The following is an 18,858-nucleotide window of genomic DNA, read 5'->3' as shown; positions in this document are numbered from 1 at the left end:
ATGAATGGAATTTCATCTCTTGGATCAAGAACAATAAATGCAAACAAGGTGAGGTCAATGGTCGTTCAGGCAAGAAGAAAAAGAGCGAATGAAACAAACATTTCTTTTCCTGGTCCACAAAAACAAGCTGTGGTTCAACTGCATTTTCTATTCTCGTTTCAGCTTTCGAAATGCTAGCTTGCTTAAGAGCATGAAATAGCAAAGCTGTTCGCTTGTCTCGCTGAAGCACTTTATCGAAATCAGTGTGTGTGTCGATGATGGGTATTCGCAAAGTCCTTGATGTTCCAAATGTTGAAGGCATTCAGTATCCGAAAGTGGGAGAAGTGTGGTCTGTTTGCTCCTGCTAATTGGACCGTTGTTGGCATGGCGCAGTCAGCTGAGTGTGAAATGATCAGCAAGCAACCAAATGGCAAAGCCTTCATCGCGCTTTCGAGAAAGCAGTCAACGATTACGAAAATAGTTCCTTCGAACTCCCTCTCTCGACTCATATCTTTCCATTCATCCAATTCTCCCAACTGTTCCCACAAAACTCTTTACATCCACACACATCGCTATCATCTCAAAAACATCTCCCTTCTGATCTCTCAAATGCATTCGTTTATTTCACGTGTGTGTGTTCACATCGCACACATCCGCCCTCATCCAAGATGCTATAATTCTGAAGCATTTGTCCAAACCAGTAATTAGAATTTTTTAAGATTCAGCCAACGTCTCATTCCTCAGCCAGTCTCGGAAGAGCCCACACAGATGCTGCAATGACCACTCCCTGAGGAGGCAGAGCCTCCATCCTCTGAGTGATGCTTGTTCAACATTTCCTTTTTGCCGCACATGGCAACAGATGAAGCATGATTGTTACGAAGAAGCTGGCGCTTCTACCACACATCCGCCCATCATCCATTTTCCAATCGCTTTCTTCACCATCCCATCTGCAATCGGAAATACAATGAATTGCACCCTCTTTTCAACATTTCCCATCCCAAAGCGATGAGTTCCCATTTAAATAATCTGTCATATTCCAGGGCTTTGGAGTGATTACAGATGGAAATATCTTCGCCACCAATTGAACAATATAAAGTGCCCTCATACAGATGCCATTATTCAAAAAATAACATGATATATTTTCTATCTCATCAAATTTTCAAAAATTATCAGACAGAATTCCTAATTATTGCATCTCACCATTTCCAGCTCTTTTCATATGAAATAATATTTCAAATTCAATAGAAAATGTTCACTCTCATTCTCGATCCATGAATAAATATTTCATTTCGAAGATAACTTTTTGATCAAAGAATCCATAACAAATAAAGCAAATTGGCAAAACCTTTTTAATCTTTTAATAACCAACAAAAAATGCAAATGAATAGAATGACAGTGTGAACGCTCATATTTTTATGACAATTTTGAAATTTAATTATTCTCCAATTTCATCTATACAAACATATGCGAATTCAATGCCAATATGAAAATATATTATTTTCTGAATGCAATATTTTTCGAAAAGCAGACGAGGAGTGTAACAAAAAAACTCAGTGGTTTGTTTCAATGTTGCATTTGAATTGTTGAAAATTTGATTTCTTTCAACATTTTTTTTTCAGAATTGATACATAAATTGGAGGATAGCACTGACTCCGGGCGCAAACATAAAATTGAAGAAATGAATGGACTAATAAATCATATGTGTGAAGAAGAATTCAAATCAGTTTTCACGGTTATAATGTTCAATAAAACTGGTAAAATGATTGAAGAAAAGAAAATATCAATGGGAGTTGCATTTGAGTTATTGAAGCACATTGGATATTGCAAAGTGCTAAAAAGAATTTGGATCGACGGCTTTGAAACATCTTCGCTGAATAAAAGATTCGGACAGATGATAATTGAAGAAGATCAAAAGAAAAAAGGGGAAATGAACGAAAAACTTTTGATTGATCTTTGCGAATGTTATATTTCACTGTGTTCAAAATTCCAGACGGAGTTAATATCAATTTGTATTCCAAATCTTCTGAAAGTTGCATCGAACAAGGAGGAAGACGAGAAAGCACAAAAAGAAGTGGAAATGGCTTTGTTAGCGATTAGCAACTTTGGCTTATTTGGTGTTAGCATTTCTTTTTCATTATAGATAGTGTTTTATTATCTTCTTCTTCTTTTTTGAATAGAAAATGGATTATAAACTTTTCCTGAACGAAATCAAAGAAATCATCAAATATCATCAGAAACAACACAATCTTACTCGATTATCTTTTCAATCTGCTTGGGAATTCCTTATAAACCATCAATGGTTCGACAGAAGCTTGAAGGGAGAGATTTTGAATGAACTTCATTTTGCGAGAGAGGCAACAATAGAATTGGAAGAGCTGACAAGAAATATTGATTGGGAGAGAAAAAAGGGAGAGGAAAAAGGAAAAGAAGCGAAAGAAGAATTCGTATTGATGAGATGGCTCCGAACGTTGGGGACTTTCCTTTTCTACTGTCGATTGCAAAATGAAAAATTTTTTGTGATTATTGAAAGCATTGTGCAAGTGTATCGAGCAGCAAAGGATAATTACAGAGAAATTGGTAAAGAATGCGTTTGTTCATTGGGAAATGCAGTGAGAAACAGAGCAGTTGAAATTGATGATTTGTTGGAGAGTGGGGCTATTGATTCTATTTTGAAGGAGATTCAGCAAACAACAAATGAAAACTTCACTGTATGTATTTGTTTGAAATTCTTTTTGAAGATTTCAGAAAGGTTGAAAGGAAACTCAGACGATGAAACGGAAGAAGAGAAAAGAAAAGAGATGAAAAGGAAAGTGCTTGAAAAGATGGAAGAAGAAGGATATGAAGATGCCATCACCAGCTTTTATAATATATTTGATTTTCTTAACGAAAAATATCATGATGCATTATCGTTGAATATTTCGGATTATTTTGATAACGTTTAGCCAAATTCGTTTCATTTTGTTCTGTGACTCAAAAACAATATTTTCAATTTTCATCATTTCACAAAATTACAAAAAAAAAAGATTGAAGAATTTTTATAAATGTTTTATCGCCTTTTTCAAATAATAAATATTCACAAAATCCATTTTTTTTTTCCCCATCAATAATGGTCATTGAATATCAGTCTTCAATCTTCTTCAAATAGATTCATTTTTTCATGAAAATTCAATTGTTCAGTTATTTCCTCTTGAAATTTTCGGATTACTCTGATTTTTCTCTTTCTCATCGCATTCTCGATGAATTCGAGAAGAAGAAGAAATGAAATGAAAATTCTTGAGAAGAAAACAAGAGTATCAATAAAGAAATGATTGTTGAAGAATGCAGATACCAACTTCAGAGAACCTAAATTAGCAGCAAGAATGGCTAAAAAAGAAGCCAATCCAATGCTCCAATTCGGAATGGGAATGACTGATGAAGTTATTCATGATTAATTGATCTTCTCATTCTTCTCATTTTTTGTGCAGTTTTTCATATCTCTTTATTCTTTTCTTCCCCATTGTACCCCTTTGCTTTTCTCTTCATTCCTTTTATCTCCTCTTCTTGAATAAGGACACTCGTTACATTCATATCACCTCAAAATGCAATTCTTCAATATCTCAGTCAAATTTCATTTCTTTCTCTTTTTCTTCCTTTTTCTTTCTGTAATTTCCCATGCATCACTAATGACTCATGAAATAATCCAAAAATCCATTCTTTCAAACCTGCTTTTTTCTCAATACCAATACAAATGCAACGCATTCCTTCATATATTAAACTTTTCTTTTGGGTTGATGAAAATGAATTGAAAAAACGTTGCGAATGAATCCATAACATTGATGCAAATAGTTGATGCATTCAAAGAAAAAGTCTTCGTTTGCCTTTTCCCATTAGTTCTCCAATATTTCTGTTTTTATAAACATTCAAAATGCAGAAAAAGAAGGTGAAGAAGAAGAAGAAGAAATTCTGTGTGAAACTCTCATGATTTCCTTGATGATGATAATAAAAGAACAAGAAGAACGAAGAAATATCAGTTGTGGAGTATCTAATGTTTGTTGACAGTTTGCTGTGAAGAATTTGAAACAAAACGTGTTTTTGTAAAATGGTAATGAAAAAGATGAACAAAGATGATTTTGGACGAAAGAGATGAGCTTCAAGAGAGAGAAACATTGAAAAAGAAATCAGCAGCAGAATTGACAGAAGGATGAAATGTTGAAGAATAAATCAGTGAGTGGGAGAGTTTATTGAATTGCCGAAGAAGATGAAGATGAAGATTTTGAATATATAAACACCATGTGATATTCAATGAACGCCTTCTGCTTCAAGCATCCCACAAATTGAATTGTGAATAAAATAGTTGTTCTGTCAGAACATGATAATAATTCTCCAAAAATACACTCATTGAAAAGAAAGTGCCAAATCCATTTCTGTGAAAGTGACTTGTCTCTCTTTTCGGTTGGACTGACTTTCTTGTCTTCTCTGCGTAACTATTTTATTCTTTTGTCATCTTCTCCTTGTTTCATTCATCTGTGTTGATGTGAATGTCAGAAACGTTTTCCAAAAAATAATCTCCAAAAGCGATGTCTTTTAGAGCAATGCTCAAAAGGAATGGACTTTGTGCAGATTCACTCAATTTTTGCTCATTCCGAATATAAAAAAAAAGAAGACGAAGCTAAAAGAAATTGTCAAAAAACTGTAATTGGGAGCAAATGTGAAAGAAGCGAAAAAAGTGAAAGACGATATGAAAAATCTTTCTCTGATGGCGCGGCTTGTGACAATGTTGTGTCAAATGAATGAAAATCAGTATTTCTTTCACAATAAAACATTAATCGGAAGTGAATGTTGCATTGTTCAAATTGAAGGAATAAATGATTCGAATGTTAAAAAAATTAAAATGTTATGAAAAAAGGAGAATAATTAAAAGAAGAATGGCATGTTCAGATTTCAATATCGATGATGAATGAAAAGTTATTAAAATGATGTGTTGAGTTGAATGATTGAGAGTCACATTGAACATGCTGCTTTGCACAAAGACAAAGGCGAAAAGAAAGAAATTTCATGTATATAAAGCTTAACAGAGAAAAAATTTTTTCTCTAAAAAAAAATTATGATTTCAATGACAAAGCAAAAATGGCTCATTTTTATCATATTGCAGAATTCTTGTGTTTCAAAATGAAAAAGATGATTTTGTTGTTAAACTTGTGATGTTGAAAGTATTTCTGTGGATGTCTCATCTTTCAAAGGGAAAACATAAACAATGCTATGCTGAACTATCCCACTTTGATACCAAATTAAAGCAGAAGCATTATTCAATCTCTTCTGTCTTTCAACTCCAAATCAGAAATTTTTATTGAAAAAATTTGCAATATCAGGTGATTCTGAAACTTTTCAGCCAAACAAAACTTATTTCTTCATTTAAAATGGACAAAAAAAATATATTATTGAGTTTCTTCTATTTGAAAACAGCGAAGCAAACTGTTTTATTGTAACATTATCAGTACAATTTCAACTAATGGAACTTTTCAGAATGTGAACGTTTCATTTGCTGATGTGACAGAGAGAAGTCTGATATCGATGATGGAAGAGGAAAGTCAGATGAATAGGGAAAAGAAGGTATTTTTAAATGGGAACAGACCTGTTCTGAGGGTTGTTGGGTGTTCATTTGCGAACATCACGAATGAAAGGATTGGAGCGAGTGTTGTTGATGTGGGGTCATTTGAGGATGGAGTGGAGTGTGTGGTGGATGAGTGTTCGATGTCGAGTTGCAAGAGTGGTTTGAGTGATGAAGGTGGAGGAATGAGAGTGGTGCTGAAGAGTGGGGAGTCGGTGTTGAAAGTGAATGGGAGCACGTTTTCGATATGCAAGTGCTCGAGTGAGACAGGGTGTGGAGGAGGGCTGTTTATTGATGGATCTGACCCACATGCGAATTATGGTGATGAAAGTCAGATTCCATCTCTGAATTTCAAGATTGTGAATATCTTGTTCAGGCTGAACGAGGCATTTGCAGGGAAAGACATATTCATCAAGTGTTACTCGTTTGCTCGACAGATCAACGAAACACTGTTCACACTGAACTACATCCAGGAGTCATTGAACTCAAACAACTCCATCTGTGGGAGGGATGTTTGGAGCGAGAGAGATGTTGATCTGAATTCGCTGATCACATTCTATTATTCGGCACAGGTGTTTGTGAGTGGGAGAGGGAGTGATGGGAGGGGATGTGGTGCACAGAGCAATCCGTGTGTGAGCATCGACTGTGGGGTTGAGCACATCGAGGAAGGGGTGATGAATGCGATTCTGATTGATGGAGAAGGGTTTGTGAGGAAGGAGTGTGTGATTGGAGATCTGGTTGTGAATTCATTGAAAAAGACACAGGGGATTGTTCGGTTGAACTGCAAGATTGAGAAATCAGGTGAGAAGGATTGTGTGATGGAGTTTGTGAATGAATGTTCAGTGGAGAGGTGCTCATTCCAGCTTGAAGATGGATTTGAGTCAGCTCACAGGTATCTCATGAAAGTGAAGAATGGAATGACGAAAATACAAGAATGCAAATTCTTCTCTTTTTCAAGAACAGTTGAGTTCATGAAATTGAACAGTTCGATTGTGAGTGTGGAAAGTGGAGAGCTGAAGATATTTGATTCGGCATTCAGAGATATTCGTTCAACAATGTCGGTGCTTTCATTCCATGAAGAATCGAATGTGACAATTGTTGAAACAAGAATATCGAATATCAATTGCGAGGGGGATGTTGTGAGTGTTGGAGGGAAAGCGAAAGTGGAGATGAAAGAGATGGGAGTTGAGAATGTGACATTGCTGTTGGAGGGGTGTGTGATTGGGATGGATGATGCTGAGCAAGATGTGAGTGTGCTGAACAGCTCATTCGGAAAGTGTGTGAATTCGGTTGATAAGGGAAGCATGATGCAGATCAAAAATTCCAAGGATGTGAGGGTTGAGATATGTGTGTTTGATGGAGAAAAAGAAGATGAAATTGTCAATGAAGAAAACAATAGAAAAGAGGGATTATGTAAATGGAATGGGTCATTGGTTGATGTTGAGAAGAGCAATGTGGAGATGAGGGAAACAACAATCAGAAATAGCAAGGGAGGTGGATTGTGGGTGAGTGGAGGGAGTGTGAAGATTGAAAATGGAATGTTTGAGAACAACAACCCATCGATTGAGGGATATCCATCAGCTCGAAGGAATGTGATTTGTGAAGGGAATGGGGAATTGAATGTTGTGAGTGTGAAAGGGGGAGATGGTTTGTTGCCAAACACATCGTTGTGGATATTGGATGAAGGATGCGAATTGGGAGGGATAGCAGCTGAAAGAGGATCATCATTTTTCATCCCTGTTTTGGAAGAGGTGAAGAATATTTCTCAGCCAAATGGGGATGTGGAGTTGATGATTGTGGGAAAGTTGTTACTGCCATGTGATTTGTCAGTGAAGATGAGCATGAAAAATGGGGATGAAGAGGAGATAGTGAGAAAGGAGATTGAAGAAGAAGGGTTTGTGTCAGAGAATGAGATTCACACATTTATTACATGTTCAGAACTGGAGAAAGTGAGAGAAGAGACAGTAGTGAGTGTGTGGATTGTGTTTGGGAAAGCAGATTCTCCTTCATCAACAGAGCCATATATACTGAAGAACAGGAGTGAAAGTGTTGGAAAAGGAGATGAAAGGATTGTTGAAGGAGGGAAAGAAGGGAAATCATCATGGGCTGTTTTTTGTCTGATATTTGTTGTTTTGTTTTTGATTGTTCTGATTGTTGCTGTTGTTATAGCCGTTCGGTGGAGAAAGGCAAAGAATGAAGCGAAAGATTTGAGAGAGATTGTAAATGACACAGTGAGGAAGGATCCAAAGGCATTTGAGATGGTGACGATGGAGATATCTCCAGAGGAGCAGTGGAGGAGAGCAGAGAGGGAGGCAGAGAAGAAAAATGAAGAGATGATAAAAAAGAGGGTGTATGAGAAAAGCTTGGGACATTCAGAGTCATCTGAGTATTTGTTGAGTGAGTGTAGCTGTACTGAATACATTTTGGGGAGAGATTCAGACAAGATTCCTCAATGGATGCTGGAGAAAGTGGATGAGAAAGAAGAAGAGGAAACAAGAAAGAGAACACCATCACCATCCATCTCATCCACTTCAACAACTGATTCAGACTCAACGTTTGTTCGAAGAGAAGATCTGTGCCCAACCACATCGTCCATGTCTAATCTGGTGGATGCAATACCCTGTTCGTCTCCTCATGAGAAGCTGATTGTGGATTTGAGGGATTCGCTGTTCATGTTGCTTCATGGAAAGAATAAAACAAAGGAGATGGCAATTGGCACTTTGCAGGAGAGGGAGCAAACAGCTGCACAGATCCTGTTCTGGGTGGCCAATCTGGCACTCCACTCGTTTGATGAGATGGAAAATGGATTATCTTCTCTTTCCACTCTGAGCCCTCATATAGTACTATTTTCTGAGCACATGGTGATCTGCATCGTGATGCGCTCTGACTTCTCATCTGATGATAGTTCAGACACATCATCCATCTCTTCATCAACTGTTGTGACATCTGCCAGTGACAATGATGATGATTCTCTGCCCTCGTCTGCCTTTGAAGATGATGAATACAACAGAAAAGAGTGCCTGAGGTGGATGGCACCAGAGCTGCTGATCAACAAGAAGATGGGGGCAACAAAGGAATCTGTGGCATTCTCGATTGGGATGATGCTGTGGGAGTGCCTGACCCTTCAAATTCCATTTGGAGATTATGAGGCAGATGTGGCAGGGCAGAAGATTGTGAATGGGGAGAGACCTGATATCGCAGCAATAAGTGGAAGCAGTTTTACAGAAGTGTTGAAGCAGTGTGTTGGGGTGGAGGCATCAAACAGGCCTTCGCTTGTCTGGCTGAAAAGAGAGTTTTTCAAACATTTTCCGAAAGATGCAGTCATCATGACCGTGTCAGATGCCATCGACTATGAAGGAGATGATGAGCCTGGGAGTGCTGTTGAAGACACCAGTGTGACATGGATTTCATATTGATATTAAGATGGGCCAATTTTTTTCAAATTCAAATGCACAGGGTTAAAAAAAGAGATGAATTGAGCAAACACAAATCCAATAATTCAAATTGAAAATCATAAAACATATGAAATCAAAACAACAGGATTTTGAAAGGGAGAGAATTTGGCAGTTTCGTTCAGAGATTATGAATTTATTATTTATGTTGTTCACAAACAGTATTTTGGATTTATTATTGTTGGGGTTGAACATCCTCAACAAGAAGAAAAAGTATTCGATCATATTGAAAGTTTTCTTTTTTTTTTGAAATCTGAAGCATTATTCAAAAGTGTGTGAATATTTATCTTCACTTACATGAGAAAACTTGTTTTGAAAAGATCTTCTTTATTCAATAACGTTATCCAGTGATGGCTTAATAATTCTTTTTCTTTGTTTGGAACGAAAATTTTCATCTCTTAAAATAACTTCAGAGAAGTGACTTGAATTGCTTACGATTCAAAATACCGAATTTGATTCTTGCGTCAAAAAAAACAATGATGTTCGAGAAGTATCGGGATTTCATTTAAAATATCAATTCCTTTCATAAATAATTTCAAAAAATTGTGAAATAAATTTTAATGGGACAAAATTTTTTGCATTATGAATTTTGTTCCACCACATTATTTATTGTATTTTTTTTCGATTTTTTTATTATTATTATGAATGGGAATGAAAGACTTCTCAAAGATATGATTGAGAAAATGTTTGGCTCAAATCGTTGAATATTTCATAAGTGCAAAAATATAGCCTTGTATGTCACAATTTCTTTGAAAATATTATTATAAATATCAATTTTGAGAATAAACTCTTTATATGATTATTTTTTTAAAAAAACAAATCGAAAGGGGAAAAGCTTTTAATAGGACAAATTTCGCATGATGGCTGCAATTCATTTATTGTTGCTCAATATTTATCTGATACACTGCAATGATTTGAATCAATTCAAAACAATTATAATATTTCACTTAATTTTTATCAAACGCAAATGAACAAAAAAATATATTAAAAGAAGAAATACTTTCATGAAAAGTCAAAAAAAAATTTAAAATGGTATCGAAATAATCTTCAGATAGTATTTGTATCATAAACAAAATACAAATGATATTCAATTTTTTGCTTTTTTCAAAAATACTTTTTGATATGTTTGTGTCGTAATTTTCTACAATTTTAAAGTGTAAAAATTTTCAGTGAAATTGAAATTAAACTTTGTGCAAAATAACAAACATCATCATGGACAAGACCAGGGAAAGGGACAAAGCCCGGGAATGCATTATTAATTGAGTTGTTTTTTATTAATTAATTTAACTTTTTGATATCATAAAAAAGAATTGACAAAAATAAAATATTTATTTGAAAACAAACGCTCAACCAATGTTTTTTTAATAAGTTTTTCTTAATTGTGGCAACTAATGAACATTCAAAATCCTGATTGAACAAAAATATTGGCTGACGTGAGACACTGTGAAAATCATTGAACAAACTGTTGAAAAAATTCTTGCTATTAATTGCAAAACAAAATTGAATGAAAAGGATAGATACTTTAAGCAGAAATCTTATTGTTTTCCCCTATTTGTTTCTGAAATTTGTTTTCATTGTTGATAATCCACATTATTTTTTCATTGATCTTTTCAATTATCTACCATTTTCCATTGATTATAATTTTCTATATAACGAAACCAAAAAGAAATCTGATCTTTGAAGACTGTTTTTCAAGGCCATTGCATCACTTTATTGATTGAGAGGCCTCAGCAAACACTCAAAATATTTTTGTCGCCTTGTGATGGTGTTATTGTGAATAAAAAATTGGTATTTATTTTGATATGATTGTGTAAAGACGTAATTATCATTGGATTTTCAATTACATATTTCAGTTTCATCATATTTCAACATTCGATCTGAACTGATTTTTTTTAGTTTTTATTTTGACCAACAAATATGAAAACCATGTTGCAATCTTTGTCGAGGATGCAAAGAGCCTTTCAATGTCTATCGATTTCGGTTTTTCCATTTGAAAAGCATGAATTCATTTTTTAAACTGTAAGGCTAATTTTTCGTTGTTTTTCGTTATTTCGCTGTTGTCATCTTCATTTCGATTTTTTCGTGTCATCTCATTCTCGGACTGATAACATTAGGTGTTAAAAGTTCAAAGATAATATTTGAATATAAGTCAAACAATTCAAACAATGTCTTAGATATTTATTTTTTCTGTTGAAGGCAAAAGAGATTTGTCACAGTTATGAGTTTCTTCTTGTTCCTCGATATTGAATAAATATAGCCTTTTATTATGCTATTGATCTCTTCCCTTCTTCAATGAAGAGATATGCCGATATAGCTAAGATGGAGAGACCATAACAGAAAAAATAATTTTTTTTGAGAAAAATATCTTTTCTTGAAAGAAAAATGTAAATTTTTTTAACTTTTGATTTCATTAAAAGAAACTTTGCTGTTGCGAAAACTTTTGAAAGTTCCGATGAAGAAGGAAAAGAAAAACATGTTGCAAGAAAAAGCAAACATAATGACTTTGTGATCCTAACAATATTTTTAATTAATTCTGAAATTTCATATTTTCAAAAAAAGATAGCATCGAAAAATTTAAGAGAAATAGGAAAATGACAGCTATTTTCAATAACAATTTCATCCACTCACTATTTCTTTTTTGAGTTTAACAATAGACATTCCAGAATTTTGTCCCTTTCCCGGGTTTTGTCCATGACAATAAGTTCAATAAACAAAAATAATAATTTTTTTCTTTTTGATTTTGAAAGAAGAGAGTGAATACTGCATTCAACTCACTTTCCAAAATTTGCTGAATTTATAAACTTATTATTTGCCTTTTTTTGAGAAATAGTGTGCTTTTTATTGAGATGAAAAAAAAATTAATCGGAATTCTTCACAAATTTTTATTATTCAATTATTCATAATAAAAAAATAAAATAAAATAAAAATAAAAATAAAAAAACAAAAAAACAAAAAAAATTAAAAATAAAAACAAAAACGTAAATGATATGAAAAATAATTAAATAAACAAAAATCGTTAAAATTTTCACAGCTTATATGAATTGTTTTTCATTTTATTGATTTTGGGAAGCTTTCTGAGAATATGAAGATTTTCGAACTATCAACTTTGCTTCAAATGTTTTCGAGACGATGTGCAACAATTATAGGCTAATGAACAAAATACGATCTGGAACAACATTTTCCTTCATTGAAGATGTGATGATAACGTGTTTCGTACAAAGTTTTCACCTTTTGATTGCTCGCGGAAATTGCGGAAAGAAGAATACACTCTTTCAAGTCCAGTTCTAGAATCCTGGTCTATTTTAAATGAAACCAATTGTATTTTTCTCGGGTTTCAAAAAGAAACACTTAATTTTGAAAACCATAGTCTAAAAGTTTTTGTTTTTTCCCAAATCAACTTGTGGGGGAAGAATTCTGTTACAAATATTTTTTTTTTATCTTAAAAACAAAAAATTTTATTTCCCTTATCAAAAAACTTCTATTCTAATTGGGTACAAGATAAATCGAATCAATTCAAAGCATATTGGAGTGTTTGCTAGTCAAATTTATATTTTTTAACTGTTTATTGATTTAATTGTTGAATATCATTGATGTCAAAATAATTGTTCAATCCATTATTGAGAGGGAAATAATATTTAGATTCATTCAAAAAAAAGTTTCACCACTTAAGAAAAATAAAATAACATTATGAAACAATTTGCGATAATGATGCGATCATCTGTACTTAATTTTGTTCACCATCATATGGCTGATCCTTTTTGAAATCATTCTTTCGTTCGAGTTTTGATCAAAATTTTAGTCTCAATGGGATTTTTTTTAAAAAAACAATTTCTAAGAAATGTTATCATGTGATGTGTCCATTAACCGTTGAAGTTCTTTTTTTCTCAATCCCATTGAAATAGATTTTTTGATCAAAACACGAACGAAAGAATGATTTCAAAAAGGAACAGCCATATATTGTGCAATAACCCTATTTTTGGCATTGGTCAAAAGATTTTTGATGAAGAATAATTTTTGGTGCATAATTAAGAATAAAAAATTCCTAAGACAATGGTCTCCATTATTCTCAATCTTTGAACTTTTATATTTTAAATTGTTGACACTTTAATGACTCTTCAACACAAAAAATTCAAAAACTTCGATAAAAAAAGATTTTCCAATTTAAAAATCATTCTTTAACTCAACATCAATAATAAACACAAATTCAAAATTTTTCAAATTTTAAATTTCTTCATTAAAATGGTCGTAACAAAGTGGAACGTTAGAAAAATTTCAAAAATTTGCAAAGCCTGAGAAATCATTTATCAAAGATATCAAAGAAAAACTGCAAAAAATGACAAAAAAAAAAAAAAAAAAAAAAAAAAAAAAATTAAATTGCAATCCCCAATATTTCGCAATCAAAAATTGGGCTTAGAAAAAATCATTTGAACGCAGCGAACAACACATTTACCTTTATTCTTTGAAGAATCTTTCCATTCATCAAACAAAAAATCAACAACATTCTTATTTCTTCTCAGAGCAGGTCGAAGCATTGGAATCAAAATTAGTAAATTGCTGCACACATGCAAAGCAGATATCTCAATTCTTTTTATATCCCATCGCCTTATCCTTTTTTGTTGAATAAGCTCTTTTTTAATCCTTCCAAAAAGTAAAGAAATGAAACTGTCGAGTACGGAAACAGAAATAACTGATAGAAGTGGTAACAAGAGCTGCATTTTACGACATGTTGAATTATTCATTTCATCAGACGATTCAGAATTTAGAAAAGATACAAGCGCATTTAGTGAATTTTCAAGGCAAATAAGACCCAACAAAAACTCTTCGCCAACATCACTTTCCAAAATAAGCAGAACCAATGAAGCTATAAAGCAAAAGAAACGAAAAGATGGTTTCTTTGTCTTTATATCGTTTTCAAATGAAGAAGACAAAAAATATGATGGCATTGCCGTTTCATCAAATTTTGTATTGTTCCAAAATTGATCGCTAACAAATAAAGATGCATTATTCGAACTCTCAGAGATAGATGCAAGAATGGTGAGAACAGAAATGAATAATTCACCAGTACGATTGAAATGGCATGGCGTAGTATTGCAGTCGTTTGAAAATGAAGTTATCGTGAATGATGTGCACAATGAAGAAGATGGAAGCTCAGCCGACCTCAGACAATCATTTGAAGCTTCCTTGTCAAAATGAAGAAGAAGTGTTTCTGCAATTAACGAATGATAACAAGAAGTGAACGCGTCTTCAATAGAGATACTTGGAATAAGTGAAGCAGCTTCCACTTCATCTGCAGTGCCTTTGCCGCAGCTTGAGGAATCATGAATATGTTGAAACTTTGAGCTTTTTAATTTTCTGAAATAAATTTCGTGATTTACAATATCAATCAATGTATCAACAAAAGCTCGAGAAATAGCTTGTGGTAAAAGTGATAGTTGAATAAGAGATGGAAAGCAAAAATGATCGTTTGATCGAGCAAACGGATGATTTGGTGTGCGTGAAGGAGAAGGAATAGAGAGTAGATAGAGCAAGTGAAGCAGTGAAGTGAGTAGTGGATGTTGAATTGGGAAAGAGAAATGAGGATGAGGATGCTGAGTCTTTGCAGAAAGAAAAAGCATCTGATCTATTGATGAAGTGGCAATCTGTGAAATGTGTGGGAAAGATGAAAATGAAGATATAATCGGGCCAAGATGATGGAATGCACTTTCTATCCAAAGCAGAGACACAAACAAAGGAATGACTGTTTGTGCAACTGCTGGGTGATGTGCAATAACAGACTGCATACGAGAAAATTCTGTGCAATCGAGGAATGATCCTTCAGATACAAAAGAAAGCACATAATCACGAAATGATTTGAACTTTGTTTTTTCACTTTGATCCTGCAACTTTGCTTCTTCGTGCTTGTCGTATTTGTCTGGAATATAAAGATACGAGAGAGCGCGCTTCAGCGTATTTGACTGATATTTTGTATCTTTAACATTCTTTAACAATTCCGGTATTTGCTGTAGCTGGACGCCTTGTTCTTCAATCAGAACACATTCTTTATCAATCTCTTGGTTTTCAGTTAGTTTATCTTCTTTTTCGTTCTTCCAGTCGATCAGCTCGTCTTTGTCTTCATTCAGCTCAATTCCATTAATCCTTGCGACGTTATTCAATCCATCCTTTGCAAACGCACTTAGCTGTGTCTCGTTCAGCGCATCTTTCCAACACCACTCGTGTTCGGCTGAATCAACCTTTTCTTTTGCAGAAAAGACTTCATTTTCTTTATCGTTGGCAAATCTAACAGGCGCCTCATTCTTTCGCATCTTATCTTCTTTCTCTTTCTCCTTTTCCGCTTCTTGGTATCTTTCTTCAGTGAATATGCTCTCATCTTCTGAAGACACTCGAAACGGTGCGAGCTCCAAAAGCCAATTGAACTTTTCCAAACGCCTCTCGACTTCTTCCTCTTCCTCCTTGTGGAGCAGCTCCAACGCATCGATCATTGCCTCACAGCACTGATTGCTCAAACAAAGCAGAGAACGACAGCAAATACACTTTGTATTGGGGACACTTTCAGTGCATGTTGTGTAAACACGAGAAGGATCAGAGGAAAAACCATCAGATGCTTCCACCGGATCGGAATAGCTGTTCACACCCAAAATAGAAGTGATATCAAACTGCTGTGAATGAGATGAGGAATCGATGAAAGTGCGTTGGATGGTTGACTTTGCACATTTGCATTGAGAGCCAAACATTGCCATCGAAAAAAGCAGCTCAATAGGCGAAAGACACTCAGAATTTGATGTGAACAAATCAGATGAAGAAACAGAAGAAATAGAAGAAGAAAGTTCATTTGAAGGAAGAGAAAATGAAATGTTACGAGGAAAACAAGAAATATAACGCGAAGGTGATAAATACGAAGAAAAGAGCAATTTTCTTTTCTGCATCCATTTTTTTCTTTCCTCTAAAGAATCAAGACAAAGCAAATTTGAACTTGTGATGGAATTGTTTGAGTTTTGAAAGTTGAAACGCAACTGAAAATAAATAGGGCTTTTATCTGTATCCATAGCAGGGTGTTTGAAGAATGAAATTGAAGACATGTTGTTAGCATTGCTCGAAATATCAGAATTATCAGTGTTAATTGGATTATCAGGAATTATTGAACATTTTGAAGAAGAAGAACATGAATCAGAACTTGATTGCTTAACAGCAACACTGCTTTGCTTAGAACTTGCAATCTGAGACGAAGACGAAGATGAAGTGAATGAAGAAGAAGAAGTCGAAGGCGAAGTTGAAGGCGAAGGTGAAAGCGAAGGAGAAAAAGAAGCTGAGATTGAAGTGGTTTCAGTTTCAAGAGGTTGAAGTGGAAGAGGAAGAGGAGGAGGTGACGAGCAAGAAGTTGAAAGAGAAGGAAATGGAGAGGGAGGAGTTGAAGGAGAGGGAGCAAAACCATCTGATGATGCTGTTGAAGTGGAAAATTGCGACTGTTCGGCAGATTGTGCATTTTTATTCAGAGGAGGACGGCGAATATTCAGATGAATGCGCACTTTCAGTTCAGAAGATTCCGCTTTTGTGGGACTTGACTCGTCTGCTGGCTTCAGATTTCCCTGTTGACACAGCTGCGTCTCAGAATGAACTGTTGAATGAGTCTGTTTTGAGGTGGAAAGCTTATCTGGTGAATGGTTGGAATTCTGCGATAGAGGCGACGAAGTTGATTGAAAAGGGGATGAAAGGGAAGATGAAGATGGCTGTTCGAATGGAGAAGATGTTGCAAGTGATTGAGGCAACGGAGATAAGTCCCTTCTTTTTGGTGTCTTTTTCTGATCGCTTCTTTCTTTCATCTTTTTTCCGATTTTTTTGTTGTTAACTGCTTCTTCTTTTATCTGATCGTTCTTTGCTGTTTTCATTTCCTTTTCTTTTAGTGCTTTCTTCTTCGAATCCAACATTTCTCTGTGTTTGTCTATCAATTTCCCAAATGGCTCGATAAATGGCATAATTTTTTCGTACTCGGATTTGTGCGGAGAAGATAGCAGAGGCAGATTAACAGAAGCAAAAGCAGATGAATTCTCAAAGAGAACTTCAGCAGAACGGCTATTTGAAACGCATTGGGTGTGTGTTGAAGGATACTCATTGAATTGCTGAGAAGACAATTGATTGGATAAGACGTTCTGAGTTAGTTCAGAAGGAGAATGACGCATTCCAGGAACAAAATCTTGCGGAATATGCAAAGCAGATGAAATGTGGGAAGAAGAAGAAGAAGAATATATATTTGATGATTGAGCATTAGAAGATGGCATTATTGAGAGTTCGCCTGTGTTTGTGTCAGCAATCAAAGGAAGTGACGAAGGGAATAAACTTGAGCACGCATCAAAAAAGACCAAAAATGGTGGAGATAATTGTTCAGTTGCATCTTCTTTCTCGCAGTTCATTTCTTCTATTTTTCCTTTCCGTTTACTTCTTTCTTCATCTTTTACTGGCATATCATCGTCTTTATTTTCAAATTTTTCATCTTTTGAGGATTTGAATTCTTCTTTATGCTGATCAATTTCATTGAAAGCGCGCATTTTTTTCGTTTTCTTTGTTTCTGCTGCTAAACTGCCAAATTCCTCTTGATTCAAAACATCAGTTAAAAGCATCTCTTCGCAGGAAGTTGATGCGAAATGAAACAAAGACAGATCGCTTTCTATTGCATCGCTGATGTATTTGTTATTGAGCATATTTTGGAAGAAGTCTTCTTTTGATTTTTCGTATAAAAAGTTTTTTTCTTCTGCTTTTAATCGAAAAGAGTTCAAAGTTTTCTCAGAATTTTGAATCAGTTTCTTGTAAAATTCACATATAAGGTTTATCTTTTGTGTAACAAGATCAGACAGTTCATTAAATGCTTTCGTTGAATATTTTGCAGTTGCCAAATAGCTTTGGTCTTTCAAAGCAGATCCGTCTTTTTCTTCAATAATGGTGCATTTTGATGAACGGCATAACGATTCAATTGACTGATTGAGTTGATCATTGAGATGTATCACTTTTATTGGAATTTGAAATTTTTCTTTCTCCTCATTTTTCATTGAATAAACATATTTCTCTTTCCAATCGATCCATCTTACGCGGAAATCCTCCCAATGTTGATATGAAATAGATTCAATGTTCATTGCCATTGAAGACCATAACAATGATAGCACAGCACCAAAATCGTTCAAATGCGTTAAACTTCCATCGACAGCATTTCTAGAAGAAGATCTAATTGTGCGAAATAAACATTCCTAGTTACAAAAAATGTGTTATTAAAAATGTTAAATAAAAACTATATTAATATTTGCAAACAAGATCTTTTTCTTCTCCTGTTTCAAACGCAAATGAAGCAATTTTTTTCTTAACGTTTGTGGATGATTGCATTGCAGGAATTCTAAAGAAACTAAATGTCTTTCGAGGGCGAGGAAGAAAACTTGTCAATATCTTATTCAAATGAGAGTCATCCATAACATCAGAATCCAGTGTGAATGTTGGTTGAGGATTCGGAGATGTAGATGGAATTTCAGGTATTCCTTGATCAAGTCCAATGGACAAGTCATCTGGAAGAAAATGTATTTTCACCCTTTCAAATGGATAAAGAATTTGTTTGTAATGCTTACGAATAATATAAGGGCTTGACCCTATTATAGGAATATCTATTTCTCTATTTACCTTTTTCCAAAGACGTTTCACACTCACTTCATCGTAACCTCCATTTTTCTGAACAACTTGAAAAAGTCGAAATAGATCAAGTTGTATTCGTGACATAACAGGAACTCTTGCAATCTTTGTTCCTCTTTTTTCATGAAACTCAAACAATGACTTTTCAAATTCCTCTTTGTTATTCAAAAAAGACAT

At 34.5% G+C, this 18,858-nt stretch overlaps 2 protein-coding genes across 2 annotated transcripts; one reads left to right on the top strand and one right to left on the bottom strand.

Annotated features, from left to right (window-relative positions):
* Nucleotides 1–5,529: 5,529 nt before the first annotated feature.
* Nucleotides 5,530–8,982, top strand: MONOS_8157 (uncharacterized protein; the record flags this gene model as incomplete). The annotated part of the gene is made up of 1 exon (XM_067878543.1): nucleotides 5,530–8,982. The coding sequence occupies one exon, from the start codon at nucleotides 5,530–5,532 to the stop codon at nucleotides 8,980–8,982; it is 3,453 nt and encodes a 1,150-aa protein (XP_067725253.1).
* A 4,866-nt stretch (nucleotides 8,983–13,848) lies between these two features.
* MONOS_8158 (putative ARID/BRIGHT DNA binding domain) lies at nucleotides 13,849–18,858 on the bottom strand (the record flags this gene model as incomplete). The annotated part of the gene is made up of 3 exons (XM_067878544.1): nucleotides 13,849–13,916; nucleotides 14,030–18,251; nucleotides 18,313–18,858. The coding sequence occupies 3 exons, from the start codon at nucleotides 18,856–18,858 to the stop codon at nucleotides 13,849–13,851; spliced, it is 4,836 nt and encodes a 1,611-aa protein (XP_067725252.1).

This window comes from Monocercomonoides exilis, assembly GCF_001643675.1.
Source record: "Monocercomonoides exilis strain PA203 chromosome Unknown scaffold30-1206723, whole genome shotgun sequence".
In the NCBI taxonomy this organism is placed as follows: domain Eukaryota; phylum Preaxostyla; order Oxymonadida; family Polymastigidae; genus Monocercomonoides; species Monocercomonoides exilis.
This window is presented reverse-complemented; position numbering and strand designations above follow the sequence as displayed.